This window comes from Ambystoma mexicanum, chromosome 1p, assembly GCF_040938575.1.
Source record: "Ambystoma mexicanum isolate Mex_15411 chromosome 1p, UKY_AmexF1_1, whole genome shotgun sequence".
NCBI lineage: Eukaryota > Metazoa > Chordata > Amphibia > Caudata > Ambystomatidae > Ambystoma > Ambystoma mexicanum.
Window position 1 is genome coordinate 614,350,318 of NC_090921.1, and position 23,761 is coordinate 614,374,078.

Genomic DNA, 23,761 nt, shown 5'->3' on the forward strand with positions numbered 1-23,761 from the left:
CCATCTATCTGAATTGGTTCTGGTGGCTTTATTAATCTGGTTCCTGGTTACACTAGTTTCAAAAGTGACACATGAAAAAGGGGAGGAATCCGCATGTTATCTGGCAGATCGAGCTTGACTGCCACTGGATTAATGATAGCTTTGATTGAATAAGGGCCCAAATACCTTGGATTAAAAGTTTGAGGTCCCTTGAGCAATAAATGTTTGGTAGCCAACCATACTTGGTCTCCTATTTGCTATGAAGGCGCCTCCTTCCGATGCAGATCTGCATTTTTCTTGTATTTCTCTTTCGCTTGTTGCAAATGGGCAGTTGCATTCTTGAATGCTTGAGTTATAGTGGAATGCAAATGGTCTACTGCGGGCATTTCAAAGCTCAGAGGAGAGTCCAGGTCTGAAGTACGAGGGTGATGTCTATATAGGGTGTAAAAGAGGCTTTGTCCAGTTCCAGAGTGCACCGAGTTATTGTATTCATATTCGGCCACCCATAACAAATCCTTCCAATTACCCTCCGATTGGTGGAACATGCACCTTAGGTATTGTTCAAGGGTCTGGTTCGTTCTCTCCGTCTGACCATCGGTCTGTGGGTGATGGCTGGTTGAGAGTCTTACGTCGATTTGTGCCAGTTGACAACACCTTTTCCAAAAATGTGAAATAAACTGGCTTCCCCGGTCGGAGACTAATATGGACGGGAATCCATGCAAGCGGATGATATTTTCGAGGAATTCCTTAGCAAGGTCAGAAGCTGAAGGTAATCCTTTCAACGGAATAAAATGAGCCATTTTAGAAAATAGATCCACCACAACCAGAATAGTATTGTATCCATTACAAGGAGGCAGGTCCGTGATAAAATCTAGTGACAAGGTGTGCCAAGGCGCTGGTGGAATGTCTAAAGGCTGAAGAAGACCGGCGGGTTTTGTCTTTTGGCCTTTCTTTTGGGCGCAAACTCCACAGGACATCACGGAAGATTTAATATCCTTTCGCCAGAAAGGCCACCAGAATTGTCATTTAATTTTTTCCTCAGTTTTGGCAATGCCAGGATGTCCTTCCATCAGGGTATCATGATGACGGGAAATAACCAGTTCTTGTAATTCCTTTTCTGGCAGAAATAAGCATCCTTGGAAGTAAGGTAGGCCATCGTTGACCGAAAAGTAAGACCCCCTTTGGATCCAATCCTGCAAGGCGGTAGAGTCCAGGAGTTGTTTTACTCGTGCTTGAATGTCTTCAAAGGTTTGTAAGGAGTTTAATCCCAAAATTCTTTGTTTGGGAATGATCGGCACAGGTTCTGAATTAGTGTCTATTTCTCCCATTCCTATTCTAGATAGTGCGTCTGCTTTGCCATTCTTACAGCCGGGACGGTAAGTGATTACGAAATCAAACTCAGCAAAGAACAAAGCCCATCAGAGCTGACGTGATGATTGAGCCTTGGCAGTCTTTAAATATTGTAAATTTCGGTGATCAGTGATCACGGTGATGGTGTGCCTGGCGCCAAGAAGATAATGCCGCCAAGCCTTAAAGGCGGACTTAATGGCTAATAATTCCTTATCGGTAATTGCATAATTTACCTCAGGCGGTGAGAACTTTCTGGACCAAAATGCTACAGGATGCAGTTGGTTGGTTTCAGGGTCTCTCTGAGACAGGACAGCTCCCATGGCTAAACTGGACGCGTTTCGACTATGTATGGGAGATCGGGACGCGGGTGCTTCAAAATAGGTGCAGACGTGAATTTAGCTTTCAATTCCTGAAAGGCCTGTTCGGCTTCCTTGGTCCATTTGACACGTTTATTTTTCCGCAAGAGTGCAGTGATGGGTTGTACTACACGTGAAAATTCCGGAATAAATCTGCGATTAAAAATTGGCAAAACCGAGCATGCTTTGGACCCCTTTTACCGAGCTAGGAGATGGCCGTTTGAGGATGGCCTCCACTTTCCGTGAGTCCATTCGGACCCCATTACGTGTCGGGATGAATCCAAGAAACTCCACCTCGGTGGTATGGAAAACACATTTTTCCAGCTTAGCAAACAGTTTGTGCTGGCGCAATTTCTCAAAGACGGCCCGGACATGCTTTCTGTGATCAGATTCCGAAGAGGAGTACACAAGAATGTCATCGATATATACAACAACACAAACATCGATAAGTTCCCGAAGGACATCGTTCATGAAGAATTGGAAGGCAGCAGGCGCGTTGCACAACCCAAAAGGCATCACCTAGTATTCGAATAAAGCATATTTTGTACGGAAGGCCGTTTTCCATTCGTCGTCGCCTTTTACTCGCACCAGATGATAAGCCCCCCGGAGATCTAACTTGGTGTATACGCAAGCGTCTTTCACCTGGTCAAGGAGTTCAGGGATCAAAGGCAGAGGGTAATGGTTTTTAACCGTTATCTGGTTCAATGCGCGGTAGTCGATACAAGTTCTAAGGTCGCCTTCTTTTTTGGGCACGAAGAACAAAGCCGAGGATGCCGGGGACTTTGACGCGCGAATGAAACCATTGGCTAGGTATTGATCTAAATATTGTCTCAAATGCCGGGTCTCAGGTTCAGTAAGGGCATAAATCCTGCTACAAGGGGGTTGTGCACCGGGCACCAGATCGATTTGGCAATCGTACGATCTGTGGGGGGGTAACGTGTTGGCCTGTTCCTTTTGGAAGACGTCCTGAAAGTCTTGGTATTCCGGAGGTAGTTGCATGGAGACGGAGGTTGCAGATGCTAGACTAATCTTCAGATTTTCTGGGTAGCAGGTTTGTGCACAATCCGGGAAGGTTATTCTGTTTGCTCGCCAATCAATTCGAGGATTATGTGTCTCTAACTAAGGAATTCTAAGAATAACCTGAAACAGTGGGGACTTGATTACGTCAAACACAACTGCCTCCCGATGGCCGTCCGGACCAATAAGAGTCACCTCAGTAGTGGAATGTGTTATCGGTCCTGAGGCAAATTCAGTTCCATCAACTGTGGTGATGACATCTTTGCTGTCATCAAATTGGAGGGGTCCTTTAACCCCTCCAATTTGCATAGGCTCAGAGACATCGGCACCCTTGGGAGTGACGTGGGTCTTGACCAACACCCGGGTTTCAAACTTGGACCGATCCGCTTTTCGGTTTTGGAGCCTGTGATCCAATTGGACCACTAAGTCTATATATTCTGTGCATTCTTGGGGCGGATTTACAACTTGGGCCAAGACATCTTTAAGTTCTCTGCATAGACCCCGATAGAATAATGTGATTCTTTTATCCTCTAGCCACCCAGTTTCCACGATTAGTCTGTTAAAGGTTGCTATGTAGGAGAGGAGGTCTTGGTTGCCCTGTCGCAGGGATAGAAGTTCATCATCCAGAGCTTGTCCCTGAGAAAGTCGAGCAAATAATCTCTCCATGCTTGCTTGAAATCCTTGGAAATCCCGGAGGATTGGGTCATCTTGAGTAACCAGTGGTACTGACCAATCGGCAGCACAGCCGCTAAGGTATGACAACACAAAAGCTACTTTGGTCTGGTCATTAGGGAAGGCCCCAGGTCTGCATAGGAAGTGCAAACGACATTGATTCATGAATACGGTGAACCGTTTGGGGTCCCCAGCAAAGCGTTCAGGTGGGGCCAGCGGCATATTTCCAGGTAGATTGATTTGCACAGGGTTACTTGAAGCCACAGGAACAGAATTACCCTCAGAACCAGGTAGAGGGGTTTGCCCAGCTTGACCTTGCAATACCTGCCTAGCCAGGTCATCAGTTCGTTCCTTAGATACGATTATTTCCCTCCTGAGGGCATTAGTCTCTTGACGAGCGGCATGTACTTCGGCCCGTAATCCCCCCAGTAATTGAGCCAACATATCAGTCTCAGAAGTTTCCATAGCGCCTGGGTGGGAATTTGTAGGAAGGCTTCGCGTTCTGTAACGCTCACCTGGCTCCCACGGAGGCGCTGATCTGGTCTGGATTGCTGTGACCTCTTCAAGCATGATGCGCAGGATTCGAAACACCGACTGAACTGGACCCCCAAATCTGGCTTGTCTGGCCCGTAGAAAAATCTTTCTGTAGGTGGAGAAAGGGGATTAACTGTCTGCAGAGTATTGTGATTGCTTCCCACCTCCCCTTTGCTCTTCTCTGACCACCTCCGAAATCCCCAATCAAGGCTCACCTTAATGTTTGAATGGATGAGTTCTCCATCCTGCTTCTGGTGCAGGGGCGCGTATTTGATCAGTTACTTCACTGGTTTTGGAAGGCGAAATGTTGTAAGTATGCAGTTTAAAAAGTTCCAGAGTAGAGTCTTCTCTTTGTTTGCTTTTCTTAACCTGCGATCTATCCTTATTTTCAGGTGCAGAGTGGAACTGATGCTTCGAGGGATATTGCCGGAGATAAACTCAGGTGAGTTTGTGATAAAATGATCCCTTTAAATGTCTTAGAATCCCTCTAGTAATGTCTTTCTTTTTTCCCCTTAGGGGCCGGGGTGCGGTACCAGGCCAAGAAGTGGCGCCGACCCGAAATGAGGAGTGGTTCCGTCAAATATGGTCAGGTAAGTCTTGTGACGGAAAATCAGGCTTTCCTCATTTGTTCCTCCTGCTCACCTTTTGTCTCTTCTTCTCCCCTGCAGGTGCAGAGATGTGGCGGAATGCCCAGAAGGTCGCGGTGGATGGTGAAGAGCCCATGAGGCAGGTGAGTGATGCGCGGCGCTGCAACAAGTAGCGCAATGCTTTTAAAGAATGTCTATCTTCAGGATCGCTGGCGTGATGGTTCCGGACACAGGTAGGAAGTTAGATTAAGTTCTTGGTTTTCACCTTTTCTCTTCCCTTCCTTCCTTTCAGGTATCCCAAGATCGAGGCGGGCGTGGCCGGAGGCAAGATGTAGGAGCAGGCATGGTGAGCGTTCAGCTGCTAGATGCAGAGCAACGCGAAGCACGTGTGGCAGTCCGGGCGTGGTTTAAATAGCCTTGGAAGAAGTTCCAGGTAAGTATTCTTCCACGGTCCCCACCCAAGTAAAATAGTTCCTTTGATAAAATAGTCCCTCCTAAACCTCATTTGGCTTGAGGCTTCATGCAGCATGGTCTGCGTAAGGTAAGTGCACCAAACACCCTCTTTTATGAGCCTGGCGCCTATGGCGCCAGGACTGATGTCCAACATGAGCCTGGCACCAAAGGCGCCAGGACAAAGCCCAAAGAGCCCCTATTAGGGGCCGCTGGGCTTTTACCCAAGGGCATGATGCCTGCTCCCGGGGGTGCTGGGCCTGTCCTGGTGCTCAGGGGGTAGGCATCATGACACTTATACACCAGAAGGGTCAACTCCCTCAGACTCGAAGGATCCAATACCCCCAAGTAGGAAGTCCCGGGGTGAAGCACCAACTCTATCTTCAAACCCCTTGTATATACAGCCCTATTCTCAATACCAGGAAGATCATCCTTTGTTGAGGATCCAAACGTGGGCATGTTCGAAGAACAAACTGGGACAGGCTATTATGGGGATGAGGACCAAGAGGAGGAGGAGGAAGAGGACGACCCAGATACATACAGGGTAGATTACCCAGTAGAGAAAGACTCCCCGGTCGACAACCAACCTCTCCTGAATGAGGTCCTGTCCAGAGCGGCACAGCACTTCCACATTGACACCCAGGGTGCTCAGGAAGAGAGGGACTTTGCAGAGGAACTGGTGGGAGAAAGGAGACCTGTTGCTCAGGCCATCCCTATCCTTAAGTCAATACAAAGGAGGATAGACCCTTCCCTTGTTAACCCCAATCTCACTAGGGCAGTAAACCCCAGAATTGAAAAGCTTTTCAGGGCAGCCCAATCTGACCCACTATACATAAGGGGACATCTCAAACCGGACTCCCTGGTTGTTACAAACACCCGAAAGAGGGCGGGAAACACCCTTGTTGTCCGAAGCTCCCCCTGACAAAGAGAGCAAGAAGATTTATGGCTTGGGCAGGAAAGTAGCCTCCACTTCTGCCTACCAGGCAAGGATTGCAAACTCCACCACCCTGCTGGCTAGTTACAACTGCCATCAATGGGAAGAAGTCGCGGCTCTCATAGACTCCGCCCCAGAACCCTTAAAAAGCCAATTGGCACGGGTTTTGGCAGAGGGGAGAGCCGTGTCAGGTTGCATTTTAAAATCAACCTTTGATGCCGCGGATAACGCCGGCAGATTAATTGCTGAAAGCACGGTCATCAAGAGGCATGCTTGGCTACGGCAGTCTGGTTTCAAGGCCGAGACCCAAGCATCATTGATAGATAAGCCGGTGGAGCCGGATCTATTGTTTAGAAAGGCGGTCGAGGACGCGCTAAAGAATGCCAAGTACGAGTATGAGACACTCAAGTCCCTAGGGCAACTAACCAGCAAACCTCCTAACTAGAGAGGGAATGGCAATTTTCGTCGGCCTCGCGGACAAAACTCCCAAAGAGGCTCAAACTATTCCCAAGGCCAGGGTACTACATGGAACACTAACCATCAGTCTACCCGGAGTTCAAGGTACTGCCCTTCGGGATAGCCTCGGCTCCAAGGGTATTCACCAAGGTACTGGCGGTGGCGGCGGCACACCTACGCAGGGAGGCAGTCCCAGTGTACCCTTATCTGGACGACTGGCTCATCACGGGGAGACCCCAGTAATTTGCAGGACAAACATTCAAAGAACTATCGACCTCCTCTTCGAATTTGGCTTCTCCATAAACGAGAAGAAATCAAGTCTGGTGCCCAGCACCTCCAAGCAGTTCCTAGGAGCTGTTCTAAATACTCAAGAGGGGTTGGCTTTTCCTTCAGAGGAAAGAATTCGGAATATACTACTGCAAATTCCGCAATATCAAACCGGTCGCCAGATAACAGTACGCAAAGCAATGCGTTTGCAGGGCATGATGGCGTCATGTATTTACTTGGTCCCCCACGCGCGCCTGCGCATGCGTCCCATGCTATAATGGTTGGCGAAACTGTGGTCTCAGGCAAGTGGTCAGTGGGACGATCTAGTGGTCGTTTCGCCAACACTTGTACAAAGCCTCCACTGGTGGACAAGAGACAATCTATCCAAGGGGAAACCCTTTTACGATCCTGAGATACAGGCGGTAGTCACGACGGACGCATGCCTGACAGGATGGGGAGCTCACCATCTCCACCACACAGCTCAGGGTCTCTGGTCTCACACAGTGGCCAAGAATCGCATCAACCTGCTAGAGCTTCTGGCAGTTTTCAGAGCACTTCAAGCGTTCGAGCCCCACCTACTGAACCTGTCGGTGCAGATCCGGACGGACAGCACTACAGCCATGTTCTACCTGACCAAGCAAGGAGGTACTTGTTCGCCAAATCTGTCCAGACTTGCCCAGAAAATGTGGATATGGGCACTCAGATGGAACATCTTTCTGTCATCTCAACATGTTCCAGGGGATCTCAATGCTCTAGCGGACGCTTTGAGCAGAGATCCCCTTCCAGAGGAACACAAATGGTGTCTACACAGAGATATCGTAGAAGATCTCTTCTCTCAGTGCGGTTTCCCCACTATAGACCTATTCGCCACAAGCGAAAACAGACAGTGCCCAGGATTCGCATCCAGGTTTCCCCAACCAGACTCCCTGGGGAACGCCCTGTGGATGAACTGGTCAGGGATGTTTGCGTACGCTTTTCCACCAACTCCTCTCATCAGGAAGGTGGTGACAAGATGAACAGAGTCGATGACGCTCGTCCTAGTTGCTCCCATGTGGGCAAGACAACCGTGGTTTCCACATCTACGCAGACTCTCGGTGTGCGATCCCATCAAACTCCTGGGCTGGTACAACCTTTTGTCCCAGCACCAAGGTAAGAAGGTGCATCCTCAACCCAACTCCATGAACCTAGCAGCATGGCGAACAAAGCACACAAGTGAATAGGTTCAAGAACACTATTGCTCATACACGCGAAATCCCACCATTTTTTGTGTAAACTCGGCTGTTTCTTCAATGAGACAATACTCATAGAGGTTATATCGTAGAGAAAACAATCTCTCAGACATAATTATTTTATATATTGGAACTGTGTGAGTGGTATACATAAAAGGACAATTCCAGGGAGAATCAGACATCAAAATGGTTTCTTGGACCACAACAGAACAAACAAGAATATGTTTTCAACACACTGTATCAAGGCGTTTTTCAGGCAAAAATAAAGACAGTGTGTGTATAACAAACCCAATCTGTGTGGGGGTTTGTCAAAAATGCACAATTCAATGGTGTGAAGTTACAAAACAAGGTTCTTCAAACATCGTAAAACATTTGCAAGGACACAAAAGAGAAATTTGCATGTGTGGACAGCAATATATGTGCTGTAGTTTAAGGGAAATAGTGCGTCTACACCAGGTGTTTCGGCCATTTGGAGTTGAGCTAGATGAGCCTCATCATTCATATGGCCATCATCAGGACGGGTTCTGTGTGAAATGACGTCTGTGCTGCAGGGGAGGGAGACCACAATCAGACGGGTGTATGAGCAAAATAATTTAAAAAGAATAAATTGGAGGTATTGTGTAATCAATGTGATTAGAAAACACACAGCTTTCCTATGGGGTAAATTCATAGGCACTGTATAAGAGATTCGCTAGCCGCGTTGACTGGTCTCTAGGTAATCCTGTTATACAAAACAGAACAGGTAGTATTGGTGGGGAGTTGAAAAACCCTCCAGTGTCATGTACATAATAGTTATAAAAGTACATGCTTTGTTGAATGTAAATGAGTCTTGCCTCTCACCGGCAAAATCCAGGTAAGGTGGTCAAGGAGTGCTCTCTCAAAAAACAATCCGCCATTGGGTACACGGCTAAAAGATAAATATAAAGTAACAATGAGAGTCCAGAACTACAGGATCCTCGTTTTAGTCTAAGCTGGGGACCGTAGAAGGGGAATTACCTTGGATCGTGTATCAGGCAGAACTGGTAGTCTGCAGGAAAAGACAGCGGGCAGCGTCTCCTCAAGCTGCTGAGTCACTGGGGAGAGCCAACAGCAAAGTGTTAGTAACGCTGTTGCCAGGACTGAGAGGCGGTTTTATATGGCAGCCATCTAAGAGTCAGGCTAGGATCGAGTGCCCCCAGGAATTGGTGTACAGCACTTGATCCAGATTAGTATGATTGCACTAAAACAAATATGAGTGTGACTAATGTTCAAGTGATTATGAAAAAGCAATTTAGGGGCTATTTTCAATCTAAACGTTGCCATGGCAACCATCGACCACAAATAAATTCAATATCGGGTGGAAGGGAGTCAATGCATTGCGGCAGTGGTGCATGTCATGAACACATAGTATACATAGTATGCTGAAATAAGAAGTGCTTACAAATGCATAGAAAAATGAATGCATGCTTCATATGGTCCTCAAAAAACACACAACAAACACCAGGCTATACTTGTTGGTGCAGTGCATATATCATATAGTGAGAGAAAACCATGTGTTAGGCCAATTCAGACAGTTACTCACACAGATGGAGCAGGGCGAATTAATGGTCTAAAACAAGTAGAAACAACATTGCACTGGGGAAAGAAAACCCAACAACACATGAATCAGTGGTTACAGAAAGGATTTCCATTCTACTGAAACATTTAAACCAGCATGTACGGTGTTCAGTCTGTGTACCCACCGCTTTTCTAACTGGGTGAGTGTTTTATTTATCCTCTTGGCTGGTTTGACTTTTTGGAGGACAAACCACCTTAAATCCGTGTCCCTGTGGTTCTTAGCAGTGAAATGATCTACTAAGGGCTTGTCTGCTACCTTATTTCTGATGCAGGAACGGTGCTCCGAGATCCGCATTTTAATTGCACGTATGGTCTTGCCTACATACAGGAGCTTGCATGGGCATTGTATTATGTATATGACACCCTTGGTATTAAAGTTGGTGAAATCATTCATTGTCCATTGTACTTTGTCATGTTCAAAGGATTACTTTTGCAAAGTCAGTGGGCAGGCCACGCAATGCCCGCATTTATGTTCCTGTTTTTTTTAAAGCGAAACAAGGCACATTTTGCAAAGTTCTGGGATAGGTTACCAAGTGCCAGTTCTTCTTGATGGTTTTCTGGATTAGGACACTCAGGGGCCCAAAAGTGGTAACGCACACGAGTCTTCCCAAATCTTTCTTTGGTTTGTTACCCAGACAGCTCTCTCAGAGTGTATCGTGCTCTTTTCTTGGCCTGACTAACAGCTTTTCTTGGGTAGCCTCTTTCAGCAAGTCGTTGGGTCAATCCTGCCGCATGGAGATGGAACTTCTGCAAGTCGGAACAGTTTCTACGAATGTGCAAAAACTGTCCATACGGTAGATTGTACTTGAGGCCCATCGGGTGATAGCTTGTGAAGTGCAATAGGGTGCCATCTCCAAGTGGATTGTCAACTGTATCCAGTTGTGTTACTCTCTTTCTGACAAAACTTTGCCTTTTACGCCCACAGCCCACTCGACAAGAGGCATTGGGGCCACTCTGGCTTTCATTGCAAATGTTCCCCTTGACACCATTTGCAAAGCAGCTACTTGGAGCTCCATTCACACACTACTCAGACACCCATTCCAAGACAGATACTCAAGTGGGACAAGCGGTTCTAAGAAATTTATTTGCTCATGACCCTTCTCAAATCCCACCTTCTTCTAACACTGCTCGCTAATCTATGCACAGCATGTGATCTAAGCAGATTCCACAAGCCTCAGAAGGGATACATTACTCACCGTAATCGTATTTCTGATGCTTGTATCTGCTTAGATTCACATGCGACCCACCCTTCCTCCCCTCTGAGAGAAGGCGCATGGATGCTTGTAGTCTTATCTTATCTATCTTCTATCTGCTTGGATCATCTCTACTCACGCTACCTCATGTCAGGAAAAATACAATCTGAGGGTCCTAGACGCGTGAGGGATCATGGGTACAGTGGACGTCACACTAGGGATAGTATTACTGGCACGCCCTGTGCCGATGCCCAATTTTCGAGTTTCGAAAAACAAACTAATACTCCGCAGCTTCCACTAGATGTCGGCCTATGCACAGCATGTGATCCACGTAGATTCCACAAGCCTCAGAAATATATATATATCCACAGTGGATGTCATCTCACTTTAGTTCAACATTCCACATGAATATGCAATAGCTCCATGCAAGAGATCCTGCAAAACAAGACCAGCAAGACATACACTGTAATCCGGGCCATCAAAGATCTCATGAAGTTCCTACCTGCACACAACAATTTTTCCATCAATGGAAGACTTAATCGAAGACAGGCCGCCATGAGCACACAAATGGCGTCTCTGTATGAAAATCATTTCAGTTCTCGGAAAAGCAATCCCAGAAACTAATAACATGCCTTCAAATCTAATGCCTTCAAAACTAATAATTGCTCCCCTCAAGCTCAGACCTAGTAAGCCCGAAACACACCTGAACAAATGGTATACACCTTTCCTCAAAAACTTAAGACAGCAAAAAAGAAACTGTGAGGCTACATGGAAAAAATTCCCTTCAGCAGCTAATAAATTCAAATTTACTAAACTAGCTGCCCTGTACAAAAAAGAAATTTTCCTAGCAAAACGAACGTCCTTCTACTCCCGTATATCACAAGCTAAATCAAACACGAAGGAACTATTCTCTATCCTTAAAGAAGTAGAAACTCCATAGCACCACCAGATACCTGTACTTAAGATAAAAATTGGTGCTCAGAAATCCAAAATGCCTTAGCTAACAAGATGGCCACCCTACAAAACAAAATTTCCTGCAAAAAAGTAATGTATCATATATATATATATTTCATTTGTGGGTTTGGGGCTTCGCGTATGTTCCCTATAAAATTCCACACCATTTCACCAATCTACACCAAATTGTGCAGTGTCACCTGTTAGGACCCTCCAGACATTACTGGCTACATGACAGTTGGACACTTAACCCCCTTCCCTAGATTTCAGCAAAAGTCAAAATTTGTTTGTGGGTTTGTGGCTTGGCGAAGCATTGTTCCTTATAAAATTCCACACCGTTTCACCAATCTGCACCAAATTGTCCCTATGAGTGAATGAAAGCCCAGGAAATGCTGGGTATATCAGTTAGTTTCCTATACAAAGCTTTGAATCTGTAACAAGAATTTTTAGATTGGACTCAAGATATCCAGAAATAACTTTGGTTAATATATTTAGCCCAGAGATGATTGGGCAGCAAGGATTGTCCATTTACTGAATCCTTGGGAGCATATAGAATATCCCAGGAGTTGGATTTTCTAATATCGGATAAGTGAGGTGTTCCTCAATGCTGCTTGGCATGGACTTAATGATTTTGTTCAGAGCTGCTTGTGCTTGATTGTGGGCTCTTAACTCGGTTCCTGGTAATAATCTGTGTCAAGAAATGGTCTCCATGCCTTTTGTATTTCTTTGCATCTGGCCACAACTGTGCCTCCCTCGTCTGATAGTTTTGTTACAGCTTCCTTTGCTGAAGCTTTCTTGCCCTTCTCTCTTGGGAAGCAAAGTTCATTTTAGTTGTCTATTTGCAGGGTATATCAGATCCAATAGGTTTTCTAAGGCAGTCTATGTGGGTTTCACGTTTTATGCTACGCCCATAGGGGGGGGGTGTAGTTCAAGCATTTTCAGTCCCATAATCTGGGGCGGCCCTTTGTTCATGGTTATGCCCATGTAGATGTTCTTTAAGGCATCGTCTGGTCCCTGGCTGGGGCAGAATTTCAGTCCCTTGAAGAGTACTGATTGTTGGTTCTACTGGGGTTTGTGTGGCTCACGGTTTCAGGGACTGCTGTGAGCCATATTCCATTCCTTTAAGGTACCGTCCTTCGTTCCTTATGTCATGGAGTTCCTTGTTATTCCAAATTAATAAAGAATTCTGCGTTTTATGATTATGCCTTTTGAGCAAATGGTTAAGTTGTGACGTTGGCCCATTGAGTCTTTCTTGTTGGCTTGTTGCAAGTCTAGCTGTAGAGTTTGTGTGTGAGAGGATTCCTTATCCTTTACTAATACTTTCCTGCTTGTCTGCTCTGCATATGCCATGTTATGGGTAGTCCTCCGTGGATTTGACATTATGAGTCCTTTTGATATTAGATTTTGTTTCGTGCAGACAATCGGAAAGTAAATGTTGATGCCCAGGAAAAAGCTGTAAGTAGGGCCACATCAAGTACAAACTTTTTATTCATTTTGGATTGTGCCCTTTATCAACATTCTCCAAGGTTGTTGGTGTTGTGTCAAGAAGAGCAAAGGAATTGCCTGTGGCTTCTAGGATCATGGGCTAGCAATACCACACAAGTCTTCAAGATGTAAAGTCAAGAGCATGTTTCATCCAGGCAGTCGTACATTCTCTGTTCGCCTGATGTTTGGCATTGTTAAGGTGCCACTCATGGGCTGAATGTATTGCAGTTAGTAAAGGTGAGTATTATTTAGTGTCATTTTCAAATGTGCCTTTTGTAGGCTTCAAATGAAATATAAACAATGGCAGGTCATGTGTTCCTCCCAACCTCTCAAACCAAGAAATACATTGTATTTAATTTACTCGAATTTCATCTGGAAAAAATATAAGAATAATTGCACATTAAGATATTCTGTTTTTGCTAATGTTTTTTTTTCCTATTCGACAGGCATTAACTGCTGAGATTGTCAAAACTATAAGGGACATTATTGCCTTGAACCCACTTTATCGGTAAGTGACCACAAGAAGCAATTGTAATGTTTAAAATCATGCCAACGTGAGCGTCCTAGTTGTACCTTTTCTAAACCTCCCAAAACAGCCAATGCTCAGTGTACCCTAATGATTACCAAATCGGCTTTTGTGACAAAGAAAACTGAAGAAATTGCTTCAAATGTAATATCAGGAACAATTATGAGGCCATCAAAGGAAATGGTTGGTGAACAATTGTGTGTTCTTGTTTTAAAAAATTGCAAGTGTCTACCTTTTTCAGAAGAATGTTCATGTAATGTTCATGCTGGACCTTAACAGACGTTTTCCCAGGAAGGAGCGGAAGAAGTGGGAACGAGAATAAAGGGAAACGGCATTATCATAGTCTGTCAAATGGTTCCAGAATATACCATATACCATAAGCCCTAGACCTTGTTGGTAGTAGCATAGAATCAGTTTTGTCTTTTTGGAAGGTATTGCAGCGTGTGTGTGTTTTTTAAAAAGGAGGTAGAGCTATTGCAGACACTACACAATAGGCCCATAGTCATTGGCAGCTTTTTAAAACCTGATGGGTGGGTGAACCTGCAAGGTCTTTATTTCCGAGCAAGGAGATAGAAACCCTGGGGGATGAAAGGGAGGAGGTAGTAATTTGTACAACCCATGAATATTTTAAGGTATCTACATATGAAATATGATTATTTTATGTTTCAAAAGTCAGATAATTGGCTAATACACAATAAATACATTTTTAAAAAAGAATTCTGAAAATATGAGGCCAACATTGAAGTGCCTCAGAGTGTTTTCTGTATCTTAGGTGTGAGCATCATTCATTCTGAGGAACAGGACAGTACTATGGGGGCAGGGAGGTGGATTTATATTGACAATGGTGTTGTCTAGAGCCTGATTGAGATAACACAAGACCATTGGGTCAAGACTACAGGGAAACCTAGTCTGCAAAGTTATGCCCTTCTTGTATAGCCGGTGGTATTATCCCAGAAATGACCAGTTTATGCAGGGGACTTGACCAATATATATGACTTTGGCTAAAGAGTTTAGGACTGTAACAGCTATAACTGCAGAGCAGGATATATTTTGTTCTGGGTTGCAGGCAGTGACCGGTGGAGTAAAGAAATACAAAATGAGGTATAGAATTATGTGGGAGGCATCAGAGCTCTGGCAGAAACCTGCATTACTACACAAATAATTGTTTAGTGTAGAATTCTGGCAAATAGTGGCTTCATTGTGCAAGCACAAACTGGCTTTTGGACAGTGTGAGTGATATACAGAAATAACCTTTTTAACCATGTAAAAAGGGATCAAAATAGAGTTGATAAGCAGAACCTGAATATGACTCTTTGGTAGAGGACATCATCCAGTTGGCAGGAATCACTTCTGTACAACAAAAATCTATAATTAAATATAACTTCCACATTAAATTAAAATTAAGTAATGTTGTTTTTGAGTACATTACAGGAGAATCCAAAATGTAGTAATTTATATTGCTAGAGTATAGATTTTAAGTCGGCTTTTAAAATAATACACAATAAAAACAATGTGAATAAACGGCTGTCTGTTCAGCATTATGACTAGAATCAAAACCTCGCTGTGTGGTCTTGTAAAATGCACGCTAGGGGATTTGTTAATTTTGTTGTATAGTTTTAAAAAGATAAAATCGGGGCTGGCTCTAGGTGTGGAAACAGCTCCTCTGTTGTCCGAGACTAGTGAGTTATTTTGGCGTTGCAAGATCACAGAAGCTGTTGGGGTTTAGCCAGTAGCCCAATTTGTTGAGTCAACTACACTTAAAGGCAATTGTGCGCCTTGTTTGTCAGCCGCACGGACCTAAGATTAGAGCTGCAGACAAGGGCCCAACAGGAGCCACGTCTGTCAACAGGACAGCGCCCACATCAGAACCAGGACCCCACAGGGGGCTCAAGACCTTTGACAATAGCCTTGATAAAGACCCACGGGTCGAAATGCGTGTCGGCTGACAAACAAGGCGCACAATTGCCTTTAAGTGTACTTGACGCTTATCAATGTAATATGAAAAAACAACTCAACACTATCGCTAATAAAATCGAATCCTGTATCGCATTAACTACAGTGTTATAATGATTATTTCAACCACTGAAGCAAGATAGCCAGGAGAAAAAATTACTTTATCTAGTTTTAGAAAGAAAATCACAATTTGAATGGGAATATGATATATATTTATGGGCCTTCCAAATTGCCAGTTGTGCTGGAATGCCAAATGCATATATTTGTATGGCACCAGTAACCTTGTACTCCTAAATAGCTCAGGAAAGTAGTCTGTATGTTAGGGTAACCAATAACTTACAAGCTACAAGCAAGGGGAAATAGCTGGCAACTTTTAGATTCCTGTAAATATACTACTGGGATCATTCTCTGGCAAGAATGAGTAAAGAAGTTGCTCTACTTTAAACCTATTAACCGGAGCACAAATGAGGTGCAACATGCAAAGGGGGCCACAAAGGTTAACTGAGGAAATAGTCAGCCTTGATGAAGCAGAAACACTGAAGAGAAAACCCAGAAAGGCGGGCGAAGGAAGTGAGTAATGTTACTAATCAGGGCTGGGCTAGAACCAACTGGTAAACAGTTGGATAGAAGCACGTGTTAGGAAATAATTTTCTTTCTCCAGGTTTCTGATCTACTTTAATGAGACCCCCAGAATTTCTAATTACTTTTTCTGGTCCTGACCCGATTTTCAGAGGAGTGTTTTAACCCCACTCACTAGCCTAACTCACTTAAGTTTGGGGTCTCTGGTCAGCTGTTGTTAATGCAGGACCATGTCCCCCTTTTAAGTCTATTTTAAGAGTCGTACCAACCTTTAGAAGAGTAGTGTAAGAAACCTTATTTTGCAATTCTTTTTGGACTGTTTTTTGTGCATAGTAAGTGCCAGTTGTACATTTACCTTTTACGTTTTTGTGTGCCCTCCTGTGCACCTTTTTTATTTTTACTGCAATGTAGCCATTTTTGCACTGCAGTGTTCAAAATGGATGGCCGTGTTGTTGAAGTCCTGCCTTCATGCTTCACTGTCCTTTTGATTGACTTATTTCTATATAGAGGCAGGATGTGGCCGTATCACAGGAAGTAGCCTATTGGGTGATTGGAACTAGTTCGGGCTTGGGTTGGTGCTGTAGACAGCCCCAGCAAACATCCTGGATCTTGTGACAATATGGCTCTACCTGAGTGATTGTCCACAACTCGACTGCCCAGCCTTTGAATGTTGCAAGCCTTGTAATAGGTGGGTTTTGGTGCCCCTCGCCCCAGAATTTCATACATCTAGAGATTAGCAGGAGCCTTTTTTTCAGCCAATCACTGGAGAGTAGTATCTGAAGCACAAGACCCTTGAAATGCTGGAAGACTGGTTTTGGGACAACCATTGCCATAGCCATCCTACTGCAAGCCTTGCCCCTCCCTTGAAGTGGGTCTAACCGGTTTTGTGTCCTTCACCATGTTCATCCTCACAGACCTTCGAAGAGTTGTGGGTCAATTAAGCTGGCACACTATATCCAAAAAGGTGGACTGTTCCTGTTACCTGTATTTTCCTGATGCAGTGAAACCCGCAGTGCATCCTGCTCATGGTTCCTGTACATCGCTGCTCTGCATCGATCAACAAGATAAGTCCTACTGGAGGTTGACTTCTGAGATCCTGAGTCGCAGACCATGTGCCAACTACTTATCCCATCAGTGATGTCCTCCAACGTTTTGACGGTACAAGCAGAAGTTCTTTATCAGTCCAGCCAGGTGATCTTCGGAACCATTCGGTAGTTGAGGAAAACCGGAACTGCAAAATGTTCAGACCTAGCTGTCAAAGTGGTCATCTGAAGAACAATCCTTCTCTCCTAACTCCTGGACCTCTAATCCCACGACCTAAAGTAAGAGCATTTGTCCCCAATGGTCGAGACTAACCTGGGGTCCATGTTCTGATCTGGGTACGAGGAGCCTGTGTGCTTACCTGATTTAATTCCCTGTGGTCCTCATTGGATAACATTCGACGTAAGGCCCTTTCTTGCTGATACCCTGGGCTAACCATTCGTGGTTGTAAACTGGGCATACAAATCCTTTCTGGGCTGGGGATTGATAGCTGCTCCTTACTTTGCAGATTACCTACTTTTAAAATCATATAAATTGTGTCACTGATTCCAGTACTATCTAACACATTGAGCCCCTTTAGTGTTTTATTCATTCTCTGAGAACTTTTGAATCACCCCCACCTCCAAAAGGAAACCAAACTGAGTTTTTGTTATTTTGTTCTTAGATTAGGGATTGAGCTATTATGGACTAGTACTGCCTTATACATTTTATAAAGCCTATACTAATTTATTTAAGCTTTAAATTAAATTGTGACGGTGCTTACCTTGAAATGGCATAAATTGCTCTGGTGGATCTGAAAAAGAGGTGGGTAGGTTAGTGTGAGGACTCAGGAATGGCACTCAGGCACAAGTTAGCCATGATTTTGGTTACATTTTTATTGAAAATAAAAGGGGTTGGGAAAATGCCTCTTTGACCCTGATATAAGAGGAATTTCCCTACCTAAACAAAAACGAAGTATCTGGCTGTGTTAGGATGTCAAAATCAAAACTGTCCCGTGTCCAAAGTTCTATTCTGACCCTCACAATATAAACTAAACTCTTAAGGTGATGAAAGAAATGTCTTTAACTTTGGGTGGCTTTGAAAAAGTGTTCATAAAGAAAGAATAAATGGCTCCAACTCAAGCTCTTCAGGGCTAAAGGTCCTTGCTCCTGAGGATGGTTCATTTCCCTGGATTCCTCTTTACTCCCTGATGTTTCACACACACACACACACACACACACACACACACACACACACACACACACACACACCAGTTCCTTGTGTCTTTCTTTACCAACAACAACACTGTCACACAAAGCTGATTAGCTTTGTAGTTTTGTCTCTCAATACATCTAGAATATTGTTAACACAGTTCCTTTTTTGAGTCCTGGTATTCCTCTAAGGACTTCTTTAAATCTTTCACATTTCTTGTGATTGCGTGGTATACTCTTGAGTTTAGGGACCTACGACCGTGCATATGTAATGGATAGGATCATACAGAATAACCCAGAGTCCAAATTAGCAAACCAACTCCAGAAGATGGCTAAGTACTGTTTTATTAACAATTATCTAAAACAGGGAGTTTACAGCGAACATCAACGGACGAACGCTCAGTTTCTCTCGGCAATCTTCACACAAATCATAGCTTTTATATCGAAAAAAACATCACAGGGGACGCCGTACTACGTGGCAATAATGAAAAACCTATCAAGGGTCGAGATTGACTGAAGGGGAACATCTAAATATACTTTCTATAGGAACTAGGATTGCGATTGTCTGCCCACTATCAGGTGGACAACATATGCCTACCTCTAAAACATGTAATCTTCAGAAACATTAGATACATTTTCTCATTGGTCTTCAAATTATAAGGTCCTTCGTTATATGGTCTACAACAATTGGTTGGCATGCTTGTGCCAGGTCTGGAACATACGATTCACTTAGCAGCATGTAAGCCCAGACCCAAGTGCAAGGAGACAGGGCATGACACCACCTCCCCACCCATTAGCCCAGCATCTCATCGCCCATGCCTTCTGCCATGAAGATTGTCTTTGGACTTGGCCTTGCAAAGTATCCTTGTCTTTAGAATACACAGGAGTGAGAGCACTCACTATCGTGTTCTAGGAATCCAAGTTTGAACTGTATTTTCATCCTTGGCTCACGTGATAGGAGAACACGATTTGGTCCATTTTCAAGGTTTTAAATGCTCTAAATGATAAATACTTGGAACTCTTGGTGTTCTTTCTTTGCACTTTAACAAGGGACGATTCATCCTATGCACGTTTCCTCATTTCCAGAATAGATAGCTGATCTTGGTTGTTCCAGTCTTGACTCCAGGCCAGACGGCCTTGTCTTTCAGCTTCACGATTCTGCTTATTCCTGCTGCAACACAGTTTTTACCTCCCACTTCATGGGAGGAGGCTTACTAAATTCATGATACCGATGTCCAGCTTCTATATAATGGCAGCTTCACCTGCGCTCTATTCACTACAGAGAGCTAGCATCTATGATGACTTGGTCTACCTTGCATTTCAGCATCTGTACATTTATTGAACAGTTGATTTTCTGCAGCACCTTGTGCATGTGTAATCATCTTTGTATTTAAAAGCTCACTTGATTCTTTACTTCGTCATTAGTTTCCTTAGGATCTATACATCCTCTTCAGTCATTATCTCGGGACGTTGTACATACTTTTTTGTGAGGTCACTAGCTTCTTTTCTTTGCTCTTTCTCATATTCGTTCAGGGAGTTCCTCCCTTAGATTGTCATCACTTCGCTGATACATTCGGTAGGGTTGTCTCAACATGTATTTTCTTTCGAACACACGCTGCGGTATTGGCACATCGGCTGTTGTCAAACATGGCATGGTCTCATGTTTGCAACATATGGGAGGAAGGGGGGGCAGGCGTTCCTGCAGAAGTATGCAGCTGGTCCTCTACACTCTCTTGCCAGTGCTGCTTATATTCACACACACGTGTAATTGCCTGGTATACTCTCATGACAGGGCTTCTTATATTCCCACACTTGCAATTGCCTTGGATACTCTCCTACCTGGGCTTTTTAAATTATATGGGTTCTCAACATATACATATACTTTATTGGATATTGTGTCTGCTTGACATATTATCCTCTTCGGGTTTCCTCTGAAATTGCACTTCATGCATTCACATAATTGCAAGGGTTTTGCTCTATCTTCAATTCCCCTTTTCGTAGTACAATCTTTTCACTTCTCTCTCTGTTGCTTTATTTACATTTATTTTCATTTGGTGTTGACGCCGATACGCCTGGGATCCCCGCTGTCTCTGGGAAGACTCAGAAGCTCTTGTTGCCGTACCTGGGCTCTCACGCTGTCAGCCACTGAAGGTTCTCTGTCTAACCGCTTGCTCTTTGTTCCTCCATCTCTTGCGACTTACACTTGACACGTCTGCTTCGGTCCGGGCTCTGGTAAGTTAAGCGCTGTTTTGTCACTTGGGAACGCCCAGGAGTCTATCCTGTGTCTTGCTCATGCAGCGGCTTCTTTCTTTGGTGGTGAGACCCCTGGCTCCTCCACGCTAGTCTTGGTCTTTCTCTTTCACGGTCCTCGCAGAGAGGTTCAGCGCTCTCCCAGAAGCAGCAGCTGCAGGTTCTATGATTGAGTCTTTTAAATTATTTCCTGGGCACAGTTGTATGTGAGCAACAACTAAAGTGCTTGTGGCCTCATTTGCTCTGCATTGTGCCATCCCTCTTTCTAGTCCCAGTATTTTGGTAAATATGGGAAAGGAAGTCAATTTTTGAAGTACTTTTAATGGTTTTAAATGTCAAATCAGTTTAGGCTGATTAATAGTCAGAACTGGCAAAGGTGGCTTCATAAATTTCACAAGACAGACCAAATGTTGGAATGTTGGCCTACAGGTCTGGAGGAAAGGTGTCCTCATTATTCACAGGAGAATGAGTAGATGTATGACAATAGGCCATGAGGGCATTAGCTATGGGAGGCTATTTTCAAGGGAAAATGGGGGATACAATTTTTCACTCAATGAAACCATGACATCTCCCCGGCAGTTGTCTCCCCCCATCTGATCTCCCTCAGATAGCTGCCCCCAGGTTCAGGATCAGGATCAGGTAGCGCTTGTCGTCCCCTGGCCTCATGGGAGAACGTAGCCTCCGGGAAATTAATTTTTGACTCCATTGGATTCATCACATTAGGTTAATCGTGTGACAAATTGCCCCGCTTAATTGCGTTGGTGGATGGTGGGGTAAGCACATGTGACTTGATGTTGGGCCCAGTGGTTACATCAGGTGATCCCAGGGCTAATCCCATAGTACAGGCAGAACGCATAGCCTGTCCCAGAATAACCATAGTTCAGGCGCTTGTGATTCCTCTTAGTGACATGCTTTTGTAAGTCCACTATCTAGTGCTTGGCTTGGAGTAGAGCACTTGTTTTATTAAAGTAAAAAAATAAGGCATCAACAAGTGCCTTACCATGGGTAAGGCACTTTGATGCCACCAGGGGGCGCAGTAGCTCGGCAGCCTGAACCGGCGCCTCCTCTCCAGGCTGAATTATTCTAAAATAAAACAATTTTAACAGCAGTTCTGCTCCTTACCTTTCTCCGTTCCTGCTACTCAACTCCTGGGGTCCCTCCGACTGCGATTTCAGCTGAAATCGGATCTGCCTTCAACTGTTTCTGGATCGGCCCCTGGTGAGGCCTCCTCCTGCGGGGATCCTTCTCGCTCGGCGGACGGCCGGGACAACGGTGTGTTCTTTTCTGCCTCCAAGAATCACCTGCGCCTGCAACAATCCTGGTACCTCGCTTGCAGTCTTCGACTGCCCAGAGTCCCGCAGGGTCGTGGCTGCTCTGGATGCCTCCTCATTGTCTCCGAGCCATACTGCCTCCATACCGGCTCTCAGGGTCCCGGCCCGGTCGTGGCTGTTCAGGGTGCCACCATCTTGACTCTATCCCGCCGCCAGTGGCCCTCCTCGCTCAAGAGCGGACTCAGCCACATACGATCACCGACACCCGCCCGGCTCCTCCAGTGCTCCTTGAGTCAGCAGGGAGTTCTTTCCGCCTCCTCGAATCACCCGACACCTGAATTCAATCGTGGTGCCTCGCTTGCCGGCAGGGTCATGTCTGTTCAGGGTGCCACCATCTTAACTCTATCCTGCCGCCAGCAGCCCTCCTCTCTCAAGAGCGGGCTCAGCCACATATGAATCACCTGGCACCTGAATTCAATCCTGGTGCCTCGCTTACAGTCTTCAACCGCCCAAAGACGAGCGTGGCTGCCCAGAGTCTCGGCAGGGTCGTGGCTGCTTAGTCTGCCACCTTACTGTCTCTGAAACGCCGCCAGCGGCCCTCCCCACCTAAGATCGAGCACAGCTGCATGGAATCGCCTTCACCAGCCTGGCTCCTCCTGGGATCCTTCCCACTTGGCGGCCGGCCGAGGCCGCGGTCTGTTCATATCCGCCTCCTCTGTTCACATGGCGCCTTGTGTCAACCCTGGTTCCTTGCTTGTAGCCCTCCTCGCTCTACGACCAATGTGGCTGCTCAGGATCCCGGCCCCAGTCTGTCCGCCTCAGCTGTCTGGACTCCTCCCGCCGGTGCCTCCATACTCTCTTCGAGCCGCCACCAGCAATCCTCCCCGCTCAAGTGCGGGTGCACCCACGGAACATCGCTGCTTCAGCCCATCAACCTTGACTGACTTGGTTCTTCTTCTGGTGCCCCCACACCGCTCCTGGATCTGCTGCCTGCTGCTCTCCTCGCTCAAGTGTGGGTGCAGTTGCGGAGGATCCCTGCATTGCTCCATCCACTTTGGCTGTTTGAATTCCTCCGCTGGTGCCTTCATACCGTGCCTTGTACCGCCTGCGCGCCCCCCCCACGCAAGAGCTGGAGAGGCACTGAGGATGTCCGCATCAGCCTGACCACCGCGGCTGCCTGAGATCTCCTCCTTACTACCCCTGTCCATCCACCTGCGGCCCTCCCTGCTTATGCGTGGGCGCAATCGTAGAGGTTTGCAGCATCTTCTCATCCACCTGGCTGCCTGACTTCTTCTACTTGTGCCTCCATACCGCTCCTGGCACCGCTGCCGCCTGCGGCCTTCCCCACTCAAGAGCGGGTGCAGCTACACAAGGTTGCCGTATCTGCCCATACTCCTTGATTGCCCCTGCTCTTCTGTTGGAGCCTCCACACTGCTCCTGGCACCTCCACCTGGGGCCTTCCACGCTCTAGACCAGTTGTAGCTGCCCAACATAGTGGCATCAGTCGGCCCGCCCCAACAGCCCGACCCCTCACTGACCCTCACCCTCACTCTGGTCCTGGTGCCTCCTGCCCTCCCCACCCAAGAACAAGGGCAGCACCCCATCATCCTGACATCAGTCTACCTGCCTCAATCACCTGGGCCCCTTCCACCAGTGACCCTTTCTAAGAACTGGTACCTCCAGCTCTCCCTATTCAAGATCAGGTGCAGCAGCCCAGCTTTGTGACCCCAATCTACCTGCATCAACCACCTGGGCCCTCCACCAGTGCCCCTATTGATGAACTGACACCTGTTTAGGTCTTGGCACGGACTCCCTGGTTCTCCTTGACCAGCCTGCTTTCGGCTGCCTGTGGTCACCTCCTGGCCCTTGACTGTCTGCAGTATCAGGTGCCT

General features: G+C 45.8%; 1 protein-coding gene across 1 annotated transcript in view; it reads left to right on the top strand.

Moving 5' to 3' along the window:
* The window catches only part of LONP1 (lon peptidase 1, mitochondrial), a 1,004,634-nt gene that overhangs the window by 259,736 nt on the left and 721,137 nt on the right, over positions 1 to 23,761 (top strand). Inside the window, exon 5 of the mRNA XM_069649597.1 lies at positions 13,506 to 13,567. Coding sequence (XP_069505698.1) covers positions 13,506 to 13,567 — 62 coding nt within the window. The remainder of the gene's footprint in view (positions 1 to 13,505; positions 13,568 to 23,761) is intronic.